We start from the raw sequence: 22,565 nt of genomic DNA, 5'->3' as shown, positions 1-22,565 counted from the left end.
ACGTGAAATTTCAGTAACAGGGTATAGAGAGAATGTACCTCAACATAAGAAAGGCCATATATGATAAGCACATAGCTAATATACTCAACAGTCAAAAGCAGAAAGCTTTTCCATTAAGATTAGGAACAAGACAAAGATGCTCACTCTCAGTACTGTAATTTAACACAGTGTTAGAAGTCCTAGCCAGAGCAATTAGGCAAGAAAAAGAAATAAGACACCTGAATCAGTACGAAAGAAGTAAAACTGTCTCTATTTGCAGATGACATGATATTATATATAGACCCCCCCCAAGACTCCACTAAACAACTGTAAGAACTAATAAACAAATTCAATAAAGATCAATATACAAAAACCAGTTATGTTTCTATGCACTAATAATGATCAGAGGGAAATTAAGAAAACCACTCCACTTACAATTACATCAAAAGAATAAAATACCTAAGAATAAATTTAACCAAGGAGGTGAATAATCCATATGCTGTAAACTATAAGTGATGAAAGATATCAAAGAAATAAATAAATGGACAGATATTTCATATTCATGGATTAGAAGAATTAATGTTAAAATGTCTATATTACCCAAGGGAATCTACAGATTCAATGCAATCCCTATCAAAATTCCAATGGAATTTTTCACAAAAATAGAACAATCCTAAAATTTATATGGAACCACAGAAGACCCCAAAGAGCCAAAGAAATGTTGTGAAAGAAGAACAAAGCAGGAAGCATCACACTTCCTGATTTAAAACTGTATTACAAAGCTATAGTAATCAAAAACACTATGGTACTGGCATAAAAACAGACACATAGATCAATGGGAATAGAATAGAGAGTCCAGAGATAAACCCATGCATATATGGTCAATTACAGTTCAACAAAGGAGCCAAGGATATATAATGGGGAGGACAGTCTCTTCAATAAAGAGTGCTAGGAAAACTAGGCAGCCACATGCAAAAGAATGAAACTAGACTCCTATTTTACACCATATACAAACATCAACTCAAATAGATGAGAGACTTAAACATGAGACCTGAAACCATAAGATTCCTAGAAGAAAGCATAAAGGGTAAGCTCTTTGACATTGGCCTGGTAATGATGTTTTTAATTTGACACCAAAAGCAAAGACAACAAAAGCAAAAATAAACAAGTGAGACTACATCAAACTAAGAAGCTTCTGAAGAGCAAAGGAAACCATTAACAAAAGGAAAAGGCAACCTACTGAACAGGAGAAAATATTTGTATATCATATATCTGATAAGGGGTAATATCCAAAATATATAAAGAACTCACACACAACTCAATAGCAAAAACAAAACAAAACACCCCAAACAATTCACTTAAAAAATGGGTGGAGGAACTGAATAGACATTTCCCCAAATATATACAGATGGCCAATAAATACATGAAAAGTACTCAGCATCACTAACTATCAGAGAAATACAAATCAAAACCACAATTAAGATAGCACCTCATGCCGGTTACTGTTAGAAAGACTATCATCAAAAAGATAAGACATAACAAGTACTGAAGAGGATGTAGGGAAAAGGGAACCCTTGTACACTGTTGGTGGGAATATAAATTGTTGTAGTCAGTATGGAAAACAATATGGAGGCTCCTCAAAAAATTTAAAAATAGAACTCCCATTTGATGCAACAATCCCACTGCTGATTATTTTTCCAAAAGAAAGGAAAACAGGATCTTGAAGCATTATTTGCACTCCTATGCTCATTGTAGCATTATTCACAATAGTCAAGGTATGGAAACAAGTGTCCATCAATAGATGAATGAATAAAGAAGATATATATAATGGAATATTACTCAGCCATAAGGAAAAAGGACGTCTTACAGCATGGATGGACCTTGAGGGCTTGAGGGCATTTTGCTAAGGGAAGGCAGATAAAGACAAATACTGCATGTGGAATCTAAAAACTAAAAAAAGAAAAAAAAGAAGTCAAACTTGTAGAAAGAGTAGAAAGCAGTTGCCAGAGGTCTGTGTCAGAAAAGTTCCCCTAGTATGATAATCTCTACCTGATGCAGTGATGTCCAAGCCTGTCACAGAGAGACAGATGGCAGTGATGGAGAAGGAGCCCATACCTGTGGCCATCCATGGTTTGGTTCTTAGATTGGCACAAATCCAGAGGCAAGCAGGCAGGGGGTGGGTCGACTGAAAGAGGCAGAGCCCCCATTGGGCTCTAATCCCTGCTGTGCTGCAGAGTTCTTGAGTTTACTGCAAACCACTCAAACCTGTTGGATACCAAGTCCTTTATTTCTTAGGAGTATTTAATATAAGAAAAGAAACTTGAATTCATAAGAAGAAATCCCAAGAAGTGAACAGGGTTTACTTTTTAAGAAAAGGGGGAGGTATAGAGGCGCCTGGGTGGCTCAGTTGGTTGAGTGGCCGACTTTGGCTCAGGTCATGATCTCACCGTTGTGAGTTCGAACTCTGCGTTGGGCTCTGTGCTGACAGCTCAGAGCCTGAAGCCTGTTTCGGATTCTGTGTCTCCCTCTCTCTCTGCCCCTCCTCCACTCACGCTTTGTCTCTGAAAAATGAATAAACTTAAAAAAATTTTTTTTAAAGAAAAGGGGGAGGTATAGAGGAAGTCAAGATACTAATGGGGATTCACCTAGAGTCCAGACTTGGGGGCCTTGAATGGATCTAAGGGAGGTTGAAGGGTTTTAGGCAACCAGATTTACAATAAAGGAGCCACAAGTATCTCTAGGGGAGTCTTTGGACATACCTGTTCAGCAGCAACTAACCCAAAGTCTTGTCCCAAGGGCTTTCAGGGCCAGTTAGTGCAAGTTGCTAGAGCCCTGTGCTCATGGGATCACAGGTTTGACCTCTGTATATATGTAACTGTCCCCACATTAGACTGAGCCCTAGCCCTAGCTGGCAGTCACACATGTACATCACCAGAGACACACAGGGGACTGGCTGGGAGAGGACAGGTGGATTCCGCCTCCCTCCCCCCCCCCCCCACCCCTTTGGAATCTTGCTCAAAGAACACTCTGGCTCAAACTACACACCTTGATACCTCAGGTTTAGAGCAGGGTCATTGTCATTTTATGGTATTTAGAAGACCATGTGAGCAGGGAGAGAAGATTCACTTCTGAGGATTCACTTCTGAGGGTCTTCAAGCTGAGGCACTAGCCTAGCGGGTTGACCAATTGGAATGACTGGCAATTCTCCTTCAGGGAGTAAGTACTCAGAATTCTCTCTCTTTGGGGAAACCGCACAACACTTCTTTCTTGAGGGCTGCCTGGGCATCTCAGCCAGACCTGCAGGGCTGGTCATCCAGACTCACAGTGAGAGCTGTAGCTGAGTGTCAGGCACACAGAACTGGAGGGCTGGGCCTGTGACGGCAGGTCCCAAAATAAGGTGCCAAGCCCTACTTCTCACTTTCCCCTTGCGCCCTGTGAGATGCTGGCACTGCCTTTGGAGCCATTACTCAGCAGCCTGAATGTACAGAAATAGGCCGAGTGCACTGACCCAGGAGGCCACGGTTCTTTCTTCTGGCAGGGTCCTGTCCTGGCGTGGTGGGCCCAGGCAGAGCCGCATGGCCTGGCCTCTGACTCTCACCTCCTGCCAGGCAGTAATCCTACCACAGGACGGGGCTTTACTTAACTGTTTCTAGGCCTTTGAACATGTGTCTCCTTGCCCCTGGACGGTACAGCGTGTTAACCGGTGAACACACTTTCTTACCTTCCCCACCTTTTCAACACACACTCTTTCCACCTTCTTGTCCTAAATGAACACTTGCCCTGCTTTGCCCTCTGGCCCTCTCCAGAGAGGGCAGTTTCTCTCCCTCCCCTGGTTTTCAAGGTCAGGAGAACAACCTGGCATTCTCCAAGTTCCCGTTGTTTCCCCAGACCATGCTCCCCCATCCCTCTTGGGCACAGCATCCCATCTTACTGGCCACCTTGTCCATCCAACTGTATCCTGATTTCCTGCACTCTTATCCTCCTCAGTGGCTTAATGCCTGCCTCACAGCTTTCTTGGCCACTGCATCCCTGTGAAGTGAGGGGGACCCTTCAGATACCCTGGGTTCACTATCATTTTGAAAAACTACACGACTATATTTTGCCCAACCTATGAGTCACTGAGATGAACGTGATTTGGAGATGGGTACCAGAATGGCCCCTGTCATCTCAAATTCTCACAGCCCTACTTGGACCACAACCTAAGCGACTTTTTTTCTACCTGTCGAGGTATTTCTTCCTCCACCCTCCCCAGAATCTCCCACTTCCTCCATATCCAGCCTGGACCTACTGGCTGTCCCAGAGTGCTCATGGATCCCTTTCTTTATTCTTCCCTGGGTGCTTCCTTGCTGCTGCCTTCCCATCCTGGCTAATCCCCAGCTCAGCTTTCTTTGCCTCTGCTACCAGATTGCTGAGCTCTGCTGGAAACTGACCAGCTTCCTGTGTACCTGAGCCCTTGACAAACCATCCCATTAAGAGCATGTGTGTCTGATTCTCTTTCCCCACTGCGTGCTCTTCAAGGTAGGAATTTTGCCACCCCGGACGTTATAAAAAGTTAAAACTTAGCACACGTCTTGCACTTGTCTAGGCACTTGACACATACTGACTCATTCAACCCCTACCCAATAACAACGAGGACAATACTGTGAATACTTCTCTCACCTGGTGAGCAAATGGGGGCTCAGAAAGATGAAGTAAATTGCAGAAAGTCACAGAATTAGCAAGTAGCAGTCAAGATTAGGCAATCTGGGTGAGACATTATATCATGTCTCATCATAAGATAATCATTAACTCTGCACAAAGTCAGTTGACTTTCATCAGAGCTCCTGCTGTTCAGCAATCTTTTAAGTCAACTTTTGTTCACTCCTAATTGGACGTATGTGCATTTCAACTCTGACTCTTTATTATTTTTGGTCAATGTAGATCAGAGACCAAAGGCATCGCCGCAGAAGTCCCAGTGAATATCTAGAATCTCAGGGAATTCTATCTTCTCCTGCCTCATTTCTGATTGAATCAGCTCCCATATAGCTTCCCTCTAGACAATATTTACCATAGCCCTGGGTCGTTCTAAGGGCTTAACTGGGCTGCAGTGTCCTGGTCTCCATTCTCTAGGGAGGGAAGACACTGTAATTCTCATAATGGTTATTTCCAGCCATTTCCATGTGAACTGGCTTTAGAGGCTCGGATTTAAATCCCTCCTTTACTACTCGTTATCTTCTATGGGCGAATTATTTAAATTTAGAGGTTTCGTTTCTTTCTCTGTAAAATGGAAATAATAATAATCCACTTAAAGGGTTGTATTTATTAAAGAGCCTAGCGTAGAGCCTGGCACAGATTAGGCACTCAAAGCATTTGTTCCTTTTCCTTCTCTTTTCCACACCCTCCTTCTGCCTAGCTATACGTTTACTCCATTTTTCCCATCAGCAGATCTTTTCCTGATCATGACCTGCCCCCCAGCATCTATCCTTTCTCACTTTTCTCAGTCAGACTCCTTGGAGAGTAAACTACAATGACCATCTCCCCCTTTCTCCCTGATACTGCCACCTGGCTCCAGTAGTATCCTCTAAATTGCCAAATGCAGTTGACGTTATTTGTTCTTCATCTTGCCTGACTTTATTCAATTTTGTTTCCTGAAACGTTATCCTGACCATCTCTTCCTAAGATGACTCCTCCTCACTCACTTCTGTCACTTCTTTCTTTAATCACCCCCAAATGCTGGCTTTTCTTTATACTGACGGTTCTCCAAGTGTGATTCCCAGACCAGCAGCATCAGCACAGTCTGGGGACTTGTTAGAAATGCGTATTTTTCAGGTCCCACCTCAGATACCCTGAATCAAAAACTGGTGGGGTACTTGCTCGTTTGAGAGCTACCATGCTACACATTGTCTTTCTGGCTGATCTCTGTGAGCTCCCCTTCTAACTATTCTTTTCACACCAAAAATCCTTTCCACTCCAGACGGCTCTCCAGAGCTCCAATTGTATACATGCAACTACCGATGGGGCATCCCCAATGGCTGTCCATTAGGTGTCCCCAAGGAAAACAATCTTATAATCCTATCACCTCTGTATCTCCCTTCCCCAAATGATACCACCGTTACCCCATTGCCAGTGCCAGGATCCTGGGATTCATGATTCCTCTTTTACCCACTTATGAAAACACTAGTTTGCCATTTCAGGAGTATCTCTCAAATTGGCAATATCCTTGTTATGCACCCCCATTACTTCACTTCAGGCCCACCCTCCTTACCGCTTAGATTACTAGTCTCCTTCTGACTGGGTGAACTGCCTGATGTCTGGTCCCTTTCCAATGGACCCCCCACATTGCTACCAGAATCATCTTTCTAAAAAAAACCAAACAAACAAAATAAACCGGCTGTGCTTATCCCCTGCTTAGTCATTCAGTGGCTGTCCAGGGCCTTTGACATAAAGTTCAAACTCAGTATGGCGGCACTGTAGGGGTGTCTATGCCCTGAGCCCTGCTGGCCTCTGCAGCCTCATCTCCTGCTGGTGTTTTATATGTCCCCTCTGCTCCAGCTCTAACAGGAAACGGAACTACTCAAGAGTTCCTCAGACAGGCCACTCTTCCTCACACCCTCAGACCACTATTTCCTTTGTGAGGAATGTCCCTCCTTCACTTACCATCTAGAAAATGTTTCTTCTCTAAGGCTCAGCTCGGTCAGCTTTGGTATGAAACTTTCCCTGAATGCACAGGCTCAGTTTGATGTGCTCCCACAGGCCCCACATCTGTCTTCATCAGAGCCCTCATCACAGTGTGTTCAATGTTCTCTGGTCTGCCCTAAGCACTGGGGAGCAGCTTGAAGATGGGCCTGTATGTCATCTTTGTTTAGTGCAAGGCTTGACACACAGTAGGTATTCAGAAATAGCTGCTTAATAAGACTGCCATTTTTTTTTAAAGGCATCTACATTTACTGCCTATTTCCTAACCACCCCCATCTTTTCATTCCCAGCCACATCTCATCCTTATTATGCTACTGAAAAAGCTCTTGAGAAGGACAAAGATGTGCTGGCCTTATTCAAGCTCTCATCTTCCTGACTTGTCTGCAGAGTGAATCACCTATTTCTCAAAACATTCTCTTCCTTGGGCTCCTGAACTGATGCTTTTTGAATTCTTGTTACTTTTTGGTCTTCACTTGTACTGGATCCTTCCTTCTTCGTGCTCCTTGCGACTGCTCTGCATCACAGCAAGTCTAGAGGTGGCTGCTGGTGGTGGTGGGATTCGTACAGTGATGTGCTGGTAACCTGGCTCCCTGGGGGGGGGGGGGAGCCCTGATTTGCAGCTTTTGTTTGCTCTATGTCGCAAAGACTCTCACCAGGACCGATTTCCAGCTACCTACATTTTAACGACCAGCTCACAAAATTCCTGAGTATTTAATAATTGGCTCCGACGAGCCTAACGCTGGGTATGTAGAAATGAATTAGACCAATTTGACATTTAGGAGGATACAATTTGGTGGAGGGAATACAGAAATAATTCTGAGACAAATGTGATAAGCACTACTGAGGGCATTAAAACAAGGCACCACGCATGAGGCTGAGTGGAAGGAAGGTTTATTTAGGAAAATCTGTGAATACCTCTTATAGGAAGGAGGGAGGGTTCGAACTGGATCTTAGAAATGGTACGTAGAGAAATGGCTAGTAGATCAGGAAGACTAGGGTACAAAGAATGTGAGGTGCCAGAACGGATTCTGCCACTATCTAGTTTTGTGACCTTAGTCAAACTGGTTAACTTCCCCAGGCCAGTTTCTTCATTTGAAAGTAAGAATTTGATTTCCATGGCCCATTTCTGCCTTGATTTGATGACGAATCTTGGAAAGAGAAAGAAAATATGAGTGGGGAAGAAGGAAAAAAAAAAAAAAAGAAATGTACTTAGTGTGAAACTTTTAGAAGGTCAAATGCTGCAGGACCTTCTCTTCTAACTCGTCCTACTTGCTAGCTTCTGGCTCAGTCCCAATTATGGAAATCCCAACCCCGTATCTGAGCAATTGCATGGTTTGCTAAAGGATCAGTTCTTTTCTTTTAAACTGAACAAATATAGTGAATGCAAATCAGTTCATCCTTCTGCTTTGAGGGAACAGAGGATTCTCCTTTTTCCTTACAGAGTATTAAAAAGATCCCACAGACTTCCCTAGTAGCTTATTCCATTTGAATAACTGTTATTATCAAATCTATCTAGAATTTCTCTATCCCCACATCTTGCCTAATCTTCTCTATAGAACTATTTAATCTTCATTCCTTTTCAAAAGCCTTTAAAAACATGAATCATAAAACATCCAGAAATATGTGTATAACATAAATGCAAGACATAATTATAAAGCAAACACCCATGTGACCACCAAGCTGGGGAACAGAGAACCTTGCCACATCCTAGGAAGTCCCCCTGTTACTTCCCAAGTATACAACCTTCCAGAGGGATCCACTGTCTTGATTTATTGTGATCATGATCCTTGTTTTGCCTTTTACCACCCATGTATGTACGCTTCCATACTATTTCAGTATTGCATTTTTTGTTAACACTTGACATGAACAAAATCATATCACATGCATTTGCTTGTTTCTTCTGCTCACCGTTCTAACACTCATTCTTGCTGTGTGTAGCTAGTTTATCCTTTTTCATTTCATGGTTACATAGTGTTCTATCATGAGTATCCAAGTTTACCCATTCTACCCTGGCTGGTTATCTGGGTTGTTTCCAGGCTTTGGCCAGTGTAAACAATGCCGCTCTGACCATCTTCGTTTTCGTGCCCTGGGCATGTGAGCTTCCCTAGAGTACAGGGGTGAAATTGCTGGGTCGGAGGGTATGCATATCCTCATCTCCATTCTTCAGTCTCTCCCCTACATTTGTGAGCAAGCCTTTCTCTACTTTTCTTTTCTGAAGAATTTTGTTCAGAATTCTTCGTTCCTTTTTTCCAACCTTCAATCGTGTTAATCTTAGGTTCCTATTAACACACATTATCGGTACTGATGCTAGCTTCTAGTGCTGCGCATCACCTTCCTCTGGTAGTTAAGAATGGTTTCCTCTCCAAGAAGTAACATTTTTTCATTTATTACTCAAAGAGAAAATATATTTGGAACATTTTGAGAGTTCTTCTAAGTGTGTGCAAAATAGAAAGTGTGTATTTGATTAATAGAGGGCCAGGGACAAGTTTCTTTCTGTGAGGCATTATAGTATGGGAATTAAGACTGTGGGCTTCGAGTCAGACCAAATCCACAAAGTGCTGGCTATGTGTCCTTGGGCTGATTACTTAACCTTTTGTACTTTAGTTTCTTTATCTGTCAAAATGTGGATAACAAATTATACCTACCTATAGGGCAATTGTGTGTATTACATGAAACAATCTATATAAATTTGGTCAAAAGAGGTTTATAAACTTGGTCTTTAAGGAGAAAGACAGGCTTTCAAAATGTAGTGAGGTAGTGAGGAGATATTCTATGAGTTTGTCTCCAGTGTTTATACTGAGCCTAAATACTTTTCTCACTCCTTGCTGGAGCAGCTGGCTAGGGTAGGCAAGTGGGATGCCGCCTGTGGCCACAGGACAGGGTGAAGTGAATTGGCCCGTGTGGGAATCAAATACACAGCCCTGACTTTAAGCACTATTCAACAGAGTTCAGTGGGCAACATAACATGAAGAAGGAAAAAGTGAATGGGACTAGAAATACTGTCAAAGTAAACAGGAAGGCAAGAGGACACCAGAGGATAGCTCAAATTAACAAGCTGCTCTAAATGGCACCCTCTTGTGAAACTTGTACAAGAGAGTTGGCTGCAACAGAAACCATTCCTAATCGTCAAAAAACCACATTCTAATTTTCCTTATCCTCTAGACTCTCCATATAGGATTCCAGACTTTGTTGCTTGTATCTCTTGGTTTTAGGACCTAGTTTTCCAAAGCCAGAAACTTAATTACAGGTTCAACACTTCAAGGCCAATACCTAATCGCCTCATTAGGGAGCTGAGAAATGTTTAGCATTGCCATCCTCTCCTTACCCCTACCCTGAAGTTATTAACATTCGCTTCGACTTGTCTGTTAAGTCAACCCTTGTAAAGACAGTGATTTTTGGACTCTGAGTCTCTTACTTCCACATAAAGTTATCTAAATTCAATAAGGCTTTGAGGAAGTAGCATTTCCAACTCGACATCAACTGGTGGGCCAAACAACGACCCATTACAGAGGCAACAATGCCTTACTGGATTTTAGTTTTAATTATTTCAGTTCCTGTATCATTACTATTTCACCGTTATGCTTAATAAGCCATATTATGCTTCTTATTAAATAATTCTTGGAATATTGTGAGTGCACTGTAGGTTATAGAAAAAAAGGTAGAAAAGAAATTGAAAAGGGGAAGAGTGGTTTGGAATGATTATTGAATGATGTGTTATGACAATATTTGCTAACTACAGGTCAACATAGCAAGGCCAGATAATTTATTTATAGTTTGTTGTTTCAGTAACATATATTGTCTGGTAGTATACTGTTAGGGGAAGGGCTGATTTGTACAATTACGGTACTTTCACACTATGACTTTAAAAGTGAGTAGGCTGGGGCGCCCAGGGTGGCTGACTTTGGCTCAGGTCATGATCTCGCGGTTCATGAGTTCAAGCCCCGCCACTGGGCTCTGCACTGACAGCTCAGAGCCTGCAGCCTGCTTTCGATTCTGTGTCTCCCTCTCTGCTCCTCTCCCTCTTGCGCTGTCTCTCAAAAATAAACATTAAGAAAGATTAAAAGGCTGATAACAGGGGAAAAAAAGTAGCCCTTATCATCTTCATTTGAATTGATAATTTTGGCACCAACCCATGAAGGGGGCTGAGCATGGTGGGATCATCTGTTTGCAGAGGTGCAGATACCAGCTAATAAAAGAATGCCCCATTCTAGAACTACAAGTTCCCATTTGGAAACCAGAGTCTTGAACAGCGGCAGTGGCAGTGGCAGCATAATTTGGTGCTCAGATGCCAAGAGAAACCCCAATGTTGAGTCTGAAACCTTCACGACTGGTATTTTGGCACTGGTGTGACACTGGCAACAGGTATCACTGGCACCAAACAGAAGCCCACGGAAGAATCTCATTAAGTGAGAAAAAAGAATCTAGAGTCTACACATTACTCCTCAGTCAAATGTTTGAATCTTGCATCCAACTAAGATAGCCACACGGCCTGCTTTGAGCTTCATCTCTTATTTGCCTTCCCACTGGCCAGGGAACACATCAGCCTAACAAGTGATCAAGAGTCGGCATTAATGGCGAGCCAGCTGTGGCTTCCTCCCTAGGGGTGAACACGTGTTAAACAGTATAGCAGAGCTGGGGGCAGCAGTCAGGAAATGGGAGGATGGGCTCTGTGTGAGCAAATGCGTGGCTTGCTTAGGAGTGCAGGATACAGATTTGCAAATTATACCTCTTTGAACATTGGCTGAGGCCACATATGAAATAACCTCTGTAATTTTCATGTGTACCTGGTGGGAAAGATTCATGAATATCAAACACCTGTGAAACTGGAGGGTTTTGTCCCCCCACCCAGAGGTCTATTTGCTCCTTTTGAAAAGTGGACTAGAAGACCAAAGCAACACTAACAACAACAACAAAAGCTTCCCAAGTGATTCTTATTTAGTTCCCATACCTTTGAGGACCATGGCTCTAGTGGAACGGGAATGAACAGGAATGATTTAGAAACAAAAAGTTAAACCTTTATGCCCATTTATTCAATAAGGATAGAATCTTGCTCTCTCTACTTTGAGAATAATAGCTAACAGTAATTGTTCAATAAATGTTAGCTATTATGTGCCAGGCACTGTCCCAAGAGCTATACCTGTAATAACCACACAATCCCATTTTACAAACGAGAAAAACCGCTTCACAGAGAGGTTAAGGAACTTGCCCAACATCACACAGCTAGGGCTTGGATTCAAAGCTAGGCAGTTTGGCTACAGAGAATATGTTTTTAACCATTATTCGTAATATTGTAAAGAATATAATAGAACCATGCATGAGAAAAGCATTTTACTTTGAAAAGTTAAGGTGCTCCAAGAAGCTGTTGAATGAACTTCCTGGAGGGAACAGTCTATGTGGCTTCCAGACAGCACTTGCTACATTTACAGCTGCTCACAAACAACTTCACTCAAAGGACTTGAAAATCTGATCTTTGCCTGTTTCTCTCAAATGCTGACTTTAGTCTACCGAAGTGCCACAGGTAAAGTGACTCCTTTGACAACCGAAAATAAAGAGAAGAACTCTGCAGACCAGGTGCCTCACACGGGGCTTGGCACCCAGGTGATGAATAAAATGTTGACTGAATTGAAAGCCTTCCAGTCAAAGGCACTTTGAAATGTGCTATTCATAGTCCACAAAATGGCTTGAATACAAATTATTTAGAATGTCAAAACAGGAAGGGGCATGTGGCAAGTTAAGGAAATTAAAGAGAAATGAAGTATAAATGGAATACTAAACCTTTGAAATTCAAAATAAAGAACCTGGTTATATATCCTTGAAATCCTCTTTCTTGGCTTAGCCAGGAAATGGGAGGGGTAAGCTCTGGGGATGGAATAAGCCTATTCTTTAATAATATAATACTTCTTATTTATGTTCTATGTACTTGCTGTAAGCATACTGATCTGAACAAGCTGCTTAATATGCTCAGGTGATTTTTTTTTTTAAAAGGCTGACTTTACCCCACCACATTCCCTAACGACCCTTGCACTTTTTAACAGGCATTTAAACATAGCTCAGAAATAAAAAAGGCTTTTCTACCACTTTAGACAACAAAATGGTTTCCTTAGAACAATGCTGAGCTTGTATTCCTAGCACTAGATCTAACGAGGCCTTAGACTCACGTCATGTCCAGCAAAATGTGTGTTTGGCCTCCCCATAATTTTTATCCAGTATCTAAAGAGCTAATAATGCATAAAGCAGGGTTTTCCATAATTCCCAAGAATTTAATGAGTGATGGTTAGTTAGTTCACAATGTGGCATGATCCAAACCTAGGCAGCCAAAGAACCTCCTATGGAGACCTGCTGAGAAGTAGGGAGAGCTGATGAGCAAGAGCTCACTGGACCCATATTCAGCCTTTAATTGCCATGTGGAGGACAATGACTCAGTTTCCCCAACATGACATTCTCCTCTAATCTCTCTTCTGATGCACAGCTGTAAAATGCTGCGCATGCTACCTAGTTGTGAACTCATTCTATGAGGCTACTCAGCCTTTGCTTTATGAGCAGTGTGAAGGGAAGTCCAGGAAAAATAGATCTGAGAGTAGCAGTTTATCTGCTAGGATAGGCTCTCAAAAAGCACATGCTGAACTGATATATGACCTATACAAGATCATGACCATAGGCTGATTTCAAGCTGGGAACTAAACAACACACACACACACACACACACACACACACACTAAAAAGTTATCTCCAGGCATCCATATTGCCCAGCTGAGGTTTTAAAAAATGCCTCCTATACTGGGTTTCAAGAAAAGTCTTAGTGAAGTTTTAAGCTTTTAGGGCTAGAGATGGGGTAGTGAGCTGAACTCACCCTCTGCCAGTCCAACAGGGATAGCTACAGATGGTTTTGATTTATCATCAGTTAAATGTGCAGCCCAGATTAAAGGAAACATTTTAAAGGACTAATTAGTCAACCCTCACAAAAGTAAATTAAGGGCCTGTGATGAAACAGCCAAAGGAAACTCTAATACAGCACTGTAGCAATAATGCTTGGAGTGTATTCAAATGGAAAAGCTTGGGCTGGAAATACTTGTTTAGAAAAAGAACTACATCACTCCACCCTACTTCATCAAGTAATTCAAGCCATCTTAAGTGCTCAAGGTCTGACCAAGCAAGACAATATTTATTAAAACTTCTTTCAGCTTGAACTAGATCATATCCTTGGGAATAAACAAATTTTATTCAATGACAAGTAGAAGGGATTCTTGATTACTACTATAGTTCTTTTGTGTAGACTGCTTCTAGGTTAATGTAAAAAGCTCAGAAAAGGATATCAGATAAGGTAAAAAGCTTTATTATTCAGGATCAGCTCAAAGTCTGACACTGACAGAGGCAGGGATAATTATTATCTCATTACATTTGACCTTTGGCACCCATTTGAAGTACTAGTTTTCCAAGTGGGACGTGTTACAGCCAGTAGACTCTCAGCACAGTTCCTGCCAGCCACATTTACCCCAATTTCACTCAGCAGAGCTGTTAGATGTTCAAGGATACAAAGAATGTAATTATCTAGTTATCCTTTTTCCCCTCCACTTGGCGTTGAAAGCAAGAGACAGATATCATTATTAGTAGATATGGTCATAAGCAACACGTTCCCATAGCCTAACATTCAAAAATCAAACACCAATTATAAGTAGAATTCCTAAATATTCAGTTAATGCTATGGAGTGCTTTGTTTCAAAAACAGCAATTCTGTGGCTTCCCTTTACTTATTTTTCTCCTTGGAGAAAACCACGCGTAATCAACATATGTAGTGCAGGTTGTTACAAGCTTGACTTATAGGAAGCAAAGGAATTAAAAAGTTGTCATTAAGAACAGATTTTTAAATTATGACAAAAATATGAATAAACTCTACACATTTCTCAGGGTTATGGATAAAATGAATCAAGTTTCATGATTGTTAGGGGAGTCCCTTCTAAGGATGTAGCACATAGAAAGTACATGGAACTTGTTTCTATGAGCTTATAAAGGGGACAAATATAAAACAACAGTTCAATTCAAGATGATCGAGATGTAACTGTTGGTTAAAGAAGATGCTCAAGATATTCTGTACACTATTAACGTAGAGTCAGTCTAAACATCTTCTACATTAAATATCTAGAGAAATTTCCATGACTTTTCAGCTCAGGGCTATTCTAGAGGGTCACTGTTTTTTGTTTTTTTCATATATATACATGAAGAAAATCCAAAAAATCAAGTTAAAAAGCCAAGAGTTGTTTTTTAGGTTCTGGGTTTTCAGTTCAGACCTATCTTCTTTTATAAAAGTATCAATCAGAGATGATTACTTTTTCTTAAAATCTGATGACTTATATTTTGAAAAACTTGCAGCCCCTAGAGAACTGAAGATGATTTCACACCCCAGCTTCCATGCAGGACTATTGATTTTATAAGTATCTTTGTCTAGTAAGTGGCAAAACCATAACCTCTTATAAAACATGATGTTGGGTTGCTACCTAGTAAATTGCTTAGTAAAAAATATAAGGGTCATAGTCTCATATGGGAGATATATTTGGGGGAAAAAGGCCAAGTAAAGGTTTCTAGTGTTGTTCTCCTAGTTTCTCCAAAGCGTCGACATTTATCACTGCTCTGAAAATAAAGATGATTTTAACTTAAGAAGACTGTATTTTAACACTGAATCAATATAAATGTACTTATCTGAACATCACATTTTTACACATACTAAAAACAAAACAAAACAAAAAACCAAAAGTGTAGTGAAAAGATTATATAAATTTTAAATGAAATTATATTTGTTTGAGGCAGCACAGATCCAGGGGTCCCCAGCAGAAGACTTCTTCAGCACTTGGCCTTCACAGACAGGCCTCCTGCTGTGACCAGCAGATATTTTCCACTGTGTACCCACAGTCTCAGAGTAACAAGAGACAAGTCTTACTTTTTGCCTCTATGAGCTGGGATGTCATTATTGTAGAGAAGAGGCATAATTTAAAAAGTGAAGACTACTCATTCAAAATGTTACAGAGTGACAAACTTACTTTATGGAATTTAAACACAGCATTCACCCCAAGGAAGCTGCATATAAGCTTAAAACCAGAGTAGGTAAGCTTCAGAGTTGAAACGATTTTTCTCTGAAAATGAAAGAATGGTAGCTTTCTTAAAGATCAGAGTTACTGAATCACTCTGTTGTATTTTTTGTCTTGTTTTAAGGGGCCAAAGTTCAGTTAACTCACTCAGATTAGAATCTATAATTCTGTTGACTGTTCGGGACTACAGTAGTCATCTTGAGATTTTCTATGGAAGTATGTACAGATTTTCCTCATGGAGCTGGGAGTAATAGTGACCTAGAAAAAGAAAGTTTAGATTTCAGAGATTTTCTAAGATAAAGTTCAGCTGTTACTTCAGCAAGTTATCAGTAAAGAGTATTTTAAGTTGGGATGCCTAGAAATTTGATTATTTAGTCAGCCAGCTTTCAAGTTCCAAATACTTTGAGGGCAATGTCTCTTTTGGCTGATTTGTACTGAATTTAATAAAAATTTAACAGATGTATGTAAGAATGGAAGGCATAGATTTTTCATGTGAACTGAAAACATTTACTAGTTAAACCTCCTGATAAGACCCAAAGGCTATAATAACCCTCCTCTTTGAAAGAAATGAGTAAATCACGCCCCCCCCCCCCAATTTACAAATGGGACAGGGATTCAAATGGCAGCTGCTACCCTTTTCTGAGGAAATCTTAATCATTATGCACATAAAGAAGAAAAACCTTCTAAAGAAACTTTAGCTTCAAAGATTGAAATTATAAAACCGGAAATATATGGGACTGGCACACTATTTTTAAAAGCCTTTATAATGTACACATTAGTGAAAACAATTTTTCACTGAAATTATTTTTCTGATAACACACAGCTGAGATCAGTTCTGGAAAAAAAGGATTTTGGTCAGGGGCAAAAAACAGATACAAAGATAATTTTAGGAGAAGAAAGAAAAGATTCCTGATAGCTGTTTTCTTTCCCCATGTTCTGTAGCAAGATCTTGGTTGGATTCTGTGTTTTAAGTAATCTTTAAAATATTTCTAGTTTATTTTCCCTAAAATTATGGGACAGGCTTCAGGACAGTAGGATGGGGGATATGAACCCTTATTAAACTAGAGCTGGCTTGAGGCTCTCCAGCTTTTAGATTGAATTTTAATCATCGTACCACCTTCTTAACACAGAGCAAGAACCACTATGAATCAGAGCAGAAACTTTGTGAACCTACCCCCCCCACCCCCACTTGCAAACTGATTACCTGAAGCTTTCTAGTCCCTCTGACCTGTGCCCATACTCACTCGATGCTCATAGCTACTTCTCCCTCCACCATTTCAATAGGTCATTTGCTTTTTAAGGTTCACAAACCTATTTCTGCCAGCAATATGTGTTTTTGAAATTATTTAACTTCAATATTGTGTCAATGAAAACAGTAGTCCTAAAAAGATAAGTGAAACTAACCTGAATGTTTAAAAAGTATAGATATAGATGAATTGCCAAAAATACTGGTGTGAGCAAGGTGACGGTAAAAAAATGGGGGGAAGATCATAAAAATCTGGAAGGATTCTGCATTTAAATTGCTTTAAGTATCTAAGTTTCACTGTATTTGAAATAATCATAAACCATAATGACCAAACTGGAAATCTATTCATGGATGTTGGTAACTTGCCCATGAATGTCAGTTTTATCTATAAAAAGGGGAGGGAACCTATAAAAAGTGGTTGCCAGGGGCTGGCTAATGGGGAAAAGAAAAAAAAAAAACGCAGGGGTTAGGTGGGGAGGGAATAATGCCAAACAAAGAAGAGGGAAGATAATTGAATTGATATATTAGAGCATGATGAAGGCTTTGAGGAAACAGACACCAGGGCTGAGTGGTATGGACCTTCACGGAAGGGATTTTAATGGGAGTAAATCGGGTTGCTAGATAATGAAATACAGCAACACCTAGTTACATTTGAATTTCAAACAAATAACCTTTTAGTATAAAGAATTTTTAGTATAAATATGTCCCACGCATTATTTGTCCTGAATTTTTATGTGCTAAATCTGGCAACCCTAGGTATAAATAGATTTACTGAAAAAAAAAAAAAAAAAAAAATCCTGACTTCTGAGAAGGGATTTGTGCTTGACCTCCTCAAGTTAGAGAATCTATGTTCTCACTGGCTCCTTTCAAGTTAGGAAATGCATCTTCCCACCACTGCCGACTTACCGGGCCTGGAGAAGTCTTTCCACTCTGTCTCCTAGAATTGGGGGTCTGGGAGGATGGACTTCGGGGAGATGAATTCTCAGCCTTCCGTTTGGCCGCCATGGCCAGTAACCAGTTTTTATTCTCCGGGGAGCTATTCTCTTTGCCTACCACCTCAGACCCTTCTCCACAAGATCCCAAAGGAAGAGGTAGTGTTCCGCAGCTTTCTGAAGCATAAGGACTGGCGGGAGAAGGAGGCTCTGAGATACTCATACTAGCTCCTTCAATCTTGCTTGGTTTGGGAGGACCTAGAGAGTCCTTACCAAGGTCTTCCTGGCTACCAGCAAGGCAGCACAGATCCAAATGAAGCTTTTCAACTGGGTCATCAAGCTCAGTCACACAGTTGCAACTCTTCACACACTTCTGTTTCACACTCTCCAGACAACTTGAGTCCAGCCTCCTCTTGACTCGATTTCTGGACTCAGAGCAAGCCACTGCTTGGGATGATTTTAGGCTCACAGGAATGAGGGCTTTTCTTGGAGAAGTGATCTTGGTTTCAGAAGCAGGTGGCGTGATGGGTGGTGAGGAGGATGGTGTTCGGGTCATCCAGTTTCTAATGGACATCTTGAAAGACGAGGGTGGCTTGGGAGAGACCGAGGACACAGAGCCTCTTCTGCTGATGGGAGACCGGGCTTTGGCAGGAGGGGTTTTAATAGAGAATGTGGGAGTATTTGAAGGAAGAGGGAGGTCTCCTGCACAGCTTGGAGCACAAGCTGCTGATGATGGGGAAGAAATAGATGGACTGCTCTTTACTCTGGGGGCTTTGGCAGGAGTGCTCTGGCTACTTGTCACTGTTACTGAAAAAGAACAGAGGGTCACAAAAATCAGAAGAGAAAGCCATAGAAAATCCCTGAATTCTCACCAAGGAAAATTATAGCTAACTTACTCATATAGGAATGGATTTCCCAGTGAGTCGATTACATAAATCACTTGATTCTTACCACACCCTTTCAGCATTTTCCTTCCCCTTTCCTAACTGCCAGCCTCCCAACCACTCTGTTGTAAAACATTTACTTGTAATAATCTAGAAAATATAGAAATATTAAAGGGAAAATTTTAAAGCATCCAGGTACACCATTTACAGCATTTTTTCTATACTTGTGCATGTGATATATACGTTATACACCTCAAATTTTTTCTATACAAAAGAGACCATAATGTATATACTATTCAGTAACCTGCTTCTTAGCATATAATGAACCTTCCCCACATTAACATAGATGTACATTATAATTTTTACTAGCTACCAAGTATTCTAAGGTAACAGCAAGACATTTAAGTTGTTAATGATATTTTGTTTTCACAAGTAAATTTGCCATTACAATTCCTGTATATGCTTTGGAGCAATGTGAGGGCAGGGGGGCACTGCACAGTGGTTCCCAAACATAAGTGCACTGGTCTAAAATTTGGCACGACCATTTACTACTGACTTGAACACAACCCTTTACCTCCTCTGCTTCTGCTTCAGTTTCCATATCTGTGAAATGGAGAGCTTTTAATGTCCATAGGAAATAATCCCATCAATTGCTTGCTAAAGTTATTAGGCCTCACTTGGCTTTCCACCTTAATTTATAAATGGCTACTTTCTGCAAGTCAAAGAATGCCAAAGAACATTTCCAAAACCAAATGCTTGCTCTCAGTAGAGCAAGTCAGTGGACAGAACTCTTCTCTATGTGTCTTGTCCCTTGTTTACAAGCAATGGCAAGCCCTTGAGGAAAATTCTTATAAACTTCATGCTTCTTCCCACTTTGGCCCCGCCATAGACAACTCTGTATTTTCTTACTTTCCTTCTGAGCTTTCTAGATTTCTGAAATAGTGTTCCTGTCTCTAGTAACAAGGAAAGGCCATCAATTATTTCTAAGTCACAAACTCTTTGAATTAGAACTCTGATATTTAATTCAGTTTAATTACTGAATTGCATTTATATGCAACTGAATTTAGGATGAGCTGACATAAGACAATCACTAGAATACAGATTCACAGGCACTAATTTCAGTCATTTAGTTACCCTGTATGTTCTACCCTGTGCTTTTTACTCATCAAGCAGTTTTGCCTTGAGACAGAGAAATTCTACAAACTGACTTTTGCCTAAACTTTCCCCATCAACTATACGTTCAGAAATGTCCAAAGTGATACTGCTCTTTCAATTAAGATCATTTTACTGGAAAATCCCATTCTGGAGTAACGTGCTCCAGAAGGAGAGTTAGTGACAAGGACTGTCCCTGAAGCATCTGGTGATAGTTCTCATATTCTAGAGCTTGATTAGTCATTATTTCAGGAGGACAGAAACTTTTCATTTGTGTCACTCTTCAGCACAGATCAACAGTCACTGTACAGTCCCTACAGTTATTAGTTCCATGAGAGTGGGCTGAAGGGTAGGGTTAAGGCAGAAAGTCCTAAAATAGCATGGGTCTTAGAACAGGCACGTTCTAACACAGGATTAGGGGAGAAGGAAAAGCTGGGCCCTGGGCTAAGCAGGTATCTAAGTTTCTGATACCTAAGTAGCAGACATCTGAAGTGTTTACTAAGGGTCAGAGGGAGATCTGATGTGGTGGAAAGCTGGGGCATTTCTCTTCCTTTAGGATGTTAAATGGAGGAAGGAGTGGACCATGGGGTTTCAAAGAGAAGATTTTATTAACTTTGAAGGTTAACAAAACTCTGCACCAAATTTCAATCTTTTTAAAAAAACAGTAATAAGATTATTAAGATAATACAATTTCATGGTAAAAAAAATTCAGTTTCAAAGGGAAATTAAGCAAAAAGTAAAAAGCCCTCTTTTCAACCTCATTTTACTCGTGTGCATCCCACAATTTTCTAGATGACTATTACCACACAAAGGTATTTCAGATCTTAAAAACCCAACAATGGATTATTACACAAACACACACCACATACACACATTCTGCAATTTCTTCTTTTCTCTAAACAGTGTTTTTTCTCTATATCTCTATAAACTTAGACACACTGCATTCTTTTTAACAGCTACACAGTATGTCACTATATGGTCCCTCGATTTAAATATAACATGGCTGGTAGTACATCATCTACTGAACCCCTATTGACCCGAAGCACTGTGTGAGATCTGAGGACACGGTATCATAGACTGCATTACTGCCCTAAGGGCCTCCTGCAAGTCAGTTCTTTTGAGGAATTATAGAAAGCTTACTAATAATCAGTCACTTTGCAGCTTCTTTCTGTATAAGAGTTTGCCATTTGGCCTCAGCCTACCTTTCCAGTCATATCATGTACTGCTACTTTAGGATCCTGTTACAGGAGACTACTCACTGCTTCCTGAACAAGCTGTGCACTGTCACATCTCTGTCTTTGTTCATGTGGCTTTCTTGCCAAGTCTGCCCCTTCTTGGCCAGGTAAAAATTCTCCTCATGTTTCAGGCTCTGATGACAGCCGTTAACTTCATTGTGAAGATTTCACAAACTTCTTTCCTCCTCTCCCACAGGAAGTAGGCTCCTTTTGTTTATACAGCTAAGAGAAATGTTTACAATGTACTACAGGGCTTTTGTATCTGCCTCCTGGACTAGACCGTGAGCACCTAGAAGGCAGGTGATGATGATTTACTCATTTTTAGGTCTAGGGCCCCTGTAGCACCCAGCAAAGAATTATTAAACAATGTTTGTGAAATTTCATTACTGCTGAGAGGGATGACAGTGAGGTTCCATGCATCAAAAAACAGACTCTGTAAGCATTCTGCAGACTTGCAAGACTATGGCAAGCACATGAGATAGTACAGGTAAGGTTTCCTTCTCTTCAAGATAAGGACAATCATCTTTGTCACTCAATAATGCCTAGACCAGAGGTTCTCAATCCTGGCTGCATACCAGAATTACTTGGAGCTTTGTAAGAATACAGGTACTTGGCCCCCACCCCAGACCTACTGAATAATCTCTGGGGACACACAAACTTTTAAAAAGCTCCACAACTGGTTAAGATGCACAGCCAGGGTTGAGAACCATTTGCCTTGACAGTACTGAGATCGCTGGCTGAAACAGTGACACAATAGTAAGCGATAGAGCAGGTGCTGGCTGGGAAAAGTAGGGCAGAGGGAAAAGGCGCTGTGCCTCGGGTTTAAAGCCTTCTAGTTGGTGTGTTAAGAGGGCCAGAAGAGAAGATACAAAGCCCAGGACAACAGTGAAGGATTGGGGTGGCAATTAGAAGCTTGGGAAAGCAGAGGACCATCATTTTCAAACTGGTAGTGTGATTAACAGCAGCCACTCTGTTGCTGGAAGCTGGATTACAGGGCTGAATAGCCAATGTGCCAACCTTTGGCATTCGAGTGGGGTTGATTTTCTTTAGTGCTCTTCAGAGTAACTCTAGCAGCACCCTGAATGGAGAAATCTTGGTTGGGTCTTAACTTGAACTATGCTTTCCTGTGTTGGGTTTTAAAGGAGGCAGTACTGGAGAGTGCTTCCAAGCATGCACTCTAAATGTTTATTTATTTTTTAAGAAATGGAGAGACAGAGTGTGGGTGAGGAAAGGGCAGAGAGAGAGAGGGAGATAAAGAATCTGAAGCAGGCTCCAGGCTCTGAGCTGTCAGCACAGACCAAGCACGCACTCTAAAACCAGACTGCAAGTGTTTGAAGTCTGGTTCTACTACAAACTTCACAGCTGTGCGGGATCTTAGGCGA

At 41.0% G+C, this 22,565-nt stretch overlaps 1 protein-coding gene across 4 annotated transcripts in view; it reads right to left on the bottom strand.

Moving 5' to 3' along the window:
* Positions 1–7,529: 7,529 nt before the first annotated feature.
* The window catches only part of DTL (denticleless E3 ubiquitin protein ligase homolog), a 48,825-nt gene continuing 33,789 nt past the window's right edge, over positions 7,530–22,565 (bottom strand). For 2 of the 4 annotated variants that reach the window (XM_045452465.1, XM_045452467.1), the window contains exons 14-15: positions 17,887–18,719; positions 13,967–15,992 (exon numbers count right to left, since the gene is read on the bottom strand). In XM_045452465.1, coding sequence (XP_045308421.1) covers positions 15,894–15,992; positions 17,887–18,719 — 932 coding nt within the window. In that variant the 3' untranslated portion in view covers positions 13,967–15,893. Of the gene's footprint in view, positions 7,803–13,966; positions 15,993–17,886; positions 18,720–22,565 lie in introns of those variants that run through there. The other 2 variants (XM_045452464.1, XM_045452466.1) reach the window with 2 other exon arrangements.

Source organism: Leopardus geoffroyi, chromosome C3, assembly GCF_018350155.1.
Source record: "Leopardus geoffroyi isolate Oge1 chromosome C3, O.geoffroyi_Oge1_pat1.0, whole genome shotgun sequence".
NCBI classification, from domain to species: Eukaryota; Metazoa; Chordata; class Mammalia; order Carnivora; family Felidae; genus Leopardus; species Leopardus geoffroyi.
This window is presented reverse-complemented; position numbering and strand designations above follow the sequence as displayed.